Below are 4831 nucleotides of genomic sequence, written 5' to 3'. Positions count from 1 at the left end.
GACCCTCCTGTCATCTTTTCCAGGGGAGGGTCCTTCGGTCCTCCGCTCTGTGCCAAGCTTCCAGCCACAGGCCCCCAGCCTAGCTGGGTGGCGATACGTGAGCCCAGAGGCTGCTTGCCGGGGCTTGTTCTTGTTAAGGACACAGGTGTCTTCCTTGAACTGCCTGCCCTTTGGTTTTGAACCTCACTGACATTAACAGCTCTCTCTCTGTGGAGGACACGAGTTTGGGGAGAAAGGCCTCCGGGCGTCACCCGCTTGGCTGCAGCTCAGGCCAGGCCCCCAGCCCCTGACAGGAGAGAGGATGTTGCCTCCACCCCCGGAGGGCGGGGCGGGCGGGGCGGCCTGGGGTTTCCCGGGGCCTGCCCGCCCCACCGTCTGAGTGCACTTCAAAGTGGCTGTGGGGGGGGCACGGGCCCTGGCACTTGTCGCCAGCCTCTCCCCTCAGGTCTAATTACTTCCACATGCGCCCAGAGCTTTGAAGCCCTGAGACTCCCTGTGGGAGGGGGGAGAGGAAGATGGGGGACAGAGGCGGGGAACGGGTGCAGGAAGGAGCCAGTGGGGCTAAACTAGGGAGGACGGGCGGGCTGGCCCCCTACCTATGCCACCCTTGGGGGAGGGGGCAGGGCTCCTGGGTGCCCATGGCAGTTGGGCAGATGTCCCTCCCCAGCAGGCCAGATCCCGCTGCTCCATGAGAGTCCTGACTCCGAGGTCACTGAGCCCAGAGCCCTTGGGGTGTTTCAATCCTAGGTTGACAAGTCCAGGCAGCTTTCAGAATTAATGGGAGGTAGGTGCTGGGGGTGGTGGTGGGGTGGTTGCTGGGCCCCAGAGGGCAGCCAAGCCTCCTAACTGGGCTCCTAACAGGTCCTGAACAGCCCTGACCTGCCTGGCCTGGGCCCTGGGGGCAGTGGTCCTTTCCACTGGCGTGACCCCTCTCCTTCTGAACAGCCCTGCCCACACATCCCTGGGCATCCCGGCCGGTCGGTGGCACCCCACGCCCACGGCAGGCCCATGGCAGAGGCACCATCCCAGGCGAGCAGCCACACGTGCGAGGGCTCCGATTTCACAGCCCCTCGAGCCCGGCCCACGGCAGGGTACTCACACATGCTCTTTGTTACTCTGTCCTCTCCCAGCTTTGAAGCAACTTGACTTTGGGTGATTAATGGCAACAGGAGGCTGTGCCTGGGGAGGTGGCTCTGATTTATTGATGTTGCTTTGTTGAAAACAAATATATAGCTCAGGGAAACATCTTTTGATGGGAGTATCAGATGGCTAGAAGGTGACACATTAGCTTTGGTACCAGTGGCAGAACCACACCATTTTGTGGAGGACAGATGGGCTACCTGTTCAGGCGGGCGGGTCTCCCGCACCCGCTTCCCAGTGACCAAATGCTTCTCTCACACGGTGGGCGCCTGGCTGCCCCGGGGAGTGGGGTGGGCACCTGGCACCTGATCCTGTCAGCAACCCCTCCCCTCCACATGCTGTGTTCTGGCTGTCAGCAGCAGGCAGAAGGGATGACCTGGGGAAGAGGGGTAGTTTGCTGGGAGCTGGAGGAGAACGTTGTGGGTCAGCGGCTTCTGTCATGTCTGCAGCCAGAGGCCACGGCTCCCAACGAGTGGTCACAGTGAGGGTCGAAACCCTAGAAGTCCAGAAGCTGTGGGGGAGAGGCGCACTCAGAGCCTTATGGGTGTGGGCCACCCACCTGCTCCCAGCCCAGGCCCTGTTCCTGGAGGCCCACCTACCAGCTGAGGCAGCACCTTCTCCAGCTGCTCCACGTCCACATGGGCCAGGCCCTCTGCCTGGGCCTGCCGGACACTGCGAATGGCCGCTTCTGCCGTGATGCCGGGGGAAGAAAGGTAGAGAAAGCTGGGGGGGCTTGAACCCAGCCCCCCTGGGCCAGCCCTGGCTGTTCCCCACCCCTGTGCCAGCTGACAGCTCAGAAGACTGAGGCTGGGGCTTCTGAAATACAGAAATTTTCAGGGACAGCGTGCTTGTGGGAAAATGGGAAAAAGGTGTCTTGATAGCCTCACTGAAAAATGAAAGGGATCACGCATGGTCCAGACAAGCCTGGGTGGGACCCAGAGGACATTATCGGGTCCCTCTGCTCACCTACAACGAAGATCTTGAGCAGCTCGGCCACAAGCTGCAGCGCATCCCCACTGACTGCAAGGCAAAGGGAGCAGGTTACAAGCATGCACTCTCCCTGCCACCCCACTCCGCCCTCACCACTTAGGACTAAGCTCAGGCTCAGGCTGGTGACCTCCGCCCTCTGTCTGGTCCACCCAGCCCTCCCCAAGGCCCTGGCTCCCGCAGAGCTGCAGCGCAGGGTCCCAACACCACCCCTGCCTCGGGCTCACACACCTTTGGTCTTCTTGTCTTTAAAGTGCAAGTGCAGCAGTTTGCTCACCAGCTCCTGGGGAACAGAGGGCATGTCAGTGAGCCGCTTCCCCCACCCCTCCTGCTGACCCTTTCGTCATTTCATTGTGGATGGGACGGGGTTATAATTTCCAGCTGGAAATGCTGTCTGTGGGGCTGGGTCTCCCCAGGGTGGAGGACTAGGCGTGGGGGGATATTTCCCTGCGAATGCCTCCAGGAGAGCCAGAAATCAGATGCGTGTGGCAGACACAAGGGAGCAGCCCAGGTGCCTATCCACTGCTCTGGGGCTCCAGTCCTCATGGTATCCAGGGTGGTCTTGTGCTCCTGCCCCCAGAGACAAGTTGCTTTCCCTACAGTGGGCCCCTTCACAGGCCTGCCCATGTCACTAACACTGCCTGGCTTTGCCAGACCCTGTTCTGAGCACAGCGCCAGCTCCATCCCAGGTCCCTCCTTGGGGCCTACAGCACAACACGGAGAAGGGTATCTTCCTGTAATGGGAAAGGGTACTGTGAGAACCTCAGAGCTGAGCAGGAGCCAGGCTCCTTTGTCAATGGGCAGTCAAGGTAGAGGACCCAGGGAGGTTGCTGAGGGTAGGGACCAGTTGGAAGGAGCTGTGAATGAGGAGCCCGCAGAGTGCCTGGGGAGGTAGGACAGCAGCAGTGGGTGCCCAGAAGCCAGGTGCCGTGCAGAGGTGAGCCGAGGACCCACCAGGCCTCCAGCCTTGGCCATGGAGATGGCACTGCCTCACCCAGTGCAGCTCAGCAAAGCTGGAGAGCAGAGGGGAGGGAGTGGACCCTGCCGGAGACCCAGCTCCGGAGGGGAAGAGCTTGCCACGGGTCACTTGGGCAGCGCTGAAGCAGCTTCACCCTTCCAGCTGTGACCACGGGAGCCTGGCGCCACCTGCTGGTCCTACTCACTGTGTACCTGGAGTGTTAGTCACTCAGCGGTGTCTGACTCTTTATGACCCCATGGACTGTAGCCTGCCAGCTCCCTGTCCATGGAATTCTCCAGGCAAGAATACTGGAGTGGGTTGCCATTCCCTTCTCCACGGGACCTTCCCAACCCAGGGGTTGAACATGGGTCTTCTGCACTGCAGGCAAATTCTTAACCAAGTGAGCCACCGGGGAAGCCTGTGTACCTGGAAAATACCAGGAAGGGCCCAGAAGGCTCTACCGCTCCACCAGCTCCCAGACCCAGGCGAAGAGCTAAATTAGTCGGATTGCTGCTGGGGGGCAGCTGCATGGGGTGGTCGTGACAACGGGATCAACACCAGCTGGGAGCAGAGATTCCCTAAACTTGCAGACGGGAGGATGGGACCTGGGACGTGGTCAGCCTTTGTCCCACTGTGTGGAGGCAACACAACCCCTTCTCCTCCCTGTCACCCTCAGGGGACAGCCCTGGTCATGGGTAATGGCCACAACCCCAGCTCTTGGTGATAAAGAGCGAAAATCCCCGCTAAGGACAGGCTGGACAAGGCAGCGCTCACAAGGGGCTGGGATACTCCTTCCCGCCCCAGGTTCACAAAGGCCTGACATCAAGGGCTCAGTGTCTTCTAACCTTAAGGCAGAGTATCAAAGTGAGAGTCAGATCACTCATAGCCAGCAGTGTATGGGAGGTGGCAGGCCTCCCTATCCATCCACCCAGAGCAGCACTCGCCAGGTGCAGAGCAAAGGGGCTTACTCTGGAAGTGGATGGCCTGGGTTTGACCCTAGTTCTGCTGATTTCTCCCACTGGCAAGTAGGGACAGTACTAGGTCCCATGTCCTAGGGTGTTGAGCATTACACGGGCTAATTCATGCCTGGTGCATATCCAGTGCCTGACTGCTGCGTGTGTTGCTAAGAAGAGCACTCGTAGAGCCAGCCCGGCTAAATCAAGACGCAAAGCACAGGGCTGGCGTGACAGGAAAAAGGCCAAAAAGAAGCTTTAGAATACACAGCCGAGACTACCAGCGAGCTGGGCCGCATTGTGCTCTACGGTAAACCCTTGAGGGTGGAGAGTCCTGCCGTTCCCGTAGCCGCGGGGCGAGGGGCAGGGCGGCCCAGGCTCCTCTTTGAGCCTCTCTGCATTTGTGCCAGCACCTACCCCTGCGCGATTTCTGCAGACCCCTCCGTCTGGCCACAGACCAGGGCGCCTATTCAACCTTCTGCTACCGGCCCACGGGACCACGGAGGACGAAGGGCGCTCGGGATGCGGGTCATTGCCGGATTCTGGAAACCGGCTCACCCTAGATGGCAGCGGGGGTGCCGGCTCAGGACCCGCACGTGAATCAGACAGGGAGCCGGAGCCGCAGCGTCCCCGCCGGCCCGTGCACATCCCCCAGCCGCGGAAACCTCGCCCGCAGCCCCCAGCCCGCCCAACCAGCACGCCCTCTCTCACTTTCCGGAAGACGGCTCCGGTTTCCTCCATGACCGCCACAAAAGCGCGCGCCCTCTGGAGCCCCGCCCCCGCCTCCCCAGCC

General features: G+C 61.0%; 1 protein-coding gene across 2 annotated transcripts; it reads right to left on the bottom strand.

Moving 5' to 3' along the window:
- Positions 1–1179: 1179 nt before the first annotated feature.
- On the bottom strand, positions 1180–4806 carry CENPX (centromere protein X). Of its 2 annotated transcripts, none has more exons than XM_005905369.3 (5): positions 4750–4806; positions 2359–2410; positions 2107–2160; positions 1740–1828; positions 1180–1651 (listed from the first exon to the last, which is right to left on the bottom strand). In XM_005905369.3, the coding sequence occupies exons 1-5, from the start codon at positions 4777–4779 to the stop codon at positions 1637–1639; spliced, it is 240 nt and encodes a 79-aa protein (XP_005905431.1). In that variant the 5' UTR covers positions 4780–4806; the 3' UTR covers positions 1180–1636. The 2 variants fall into 2 exon arrangements, with proteins under 2 accessions (XP_005905431.1, XP_070244971.1); XM_070388870.1 differs by lacking the exon at positions 4750–4806 and adding an exon at positions 4456–4701.
- Positions 4807–4831: the final 25 nt, after the last annotated feature.

The sequence above is a fragment of the Bos mutus genome, chromosome 19 (genome assembly GCF_027580195.1).
Source record: "Bos mutus isolate GX-2022 chromosome 19, NWIPB_WYAK_1.1, whole genome shotgun sequence".
Classification (NCBI taxonomy): Eukaryota; Metazoa; Chordata; class Mammalia; order Artiodactyla; family Bovidae; genus Bos; species Bos mutus.
Note: the sequence above shows the minus strand (reverse complement) of the source record. Positions and strands in the feature narration are given on the sequence as shown.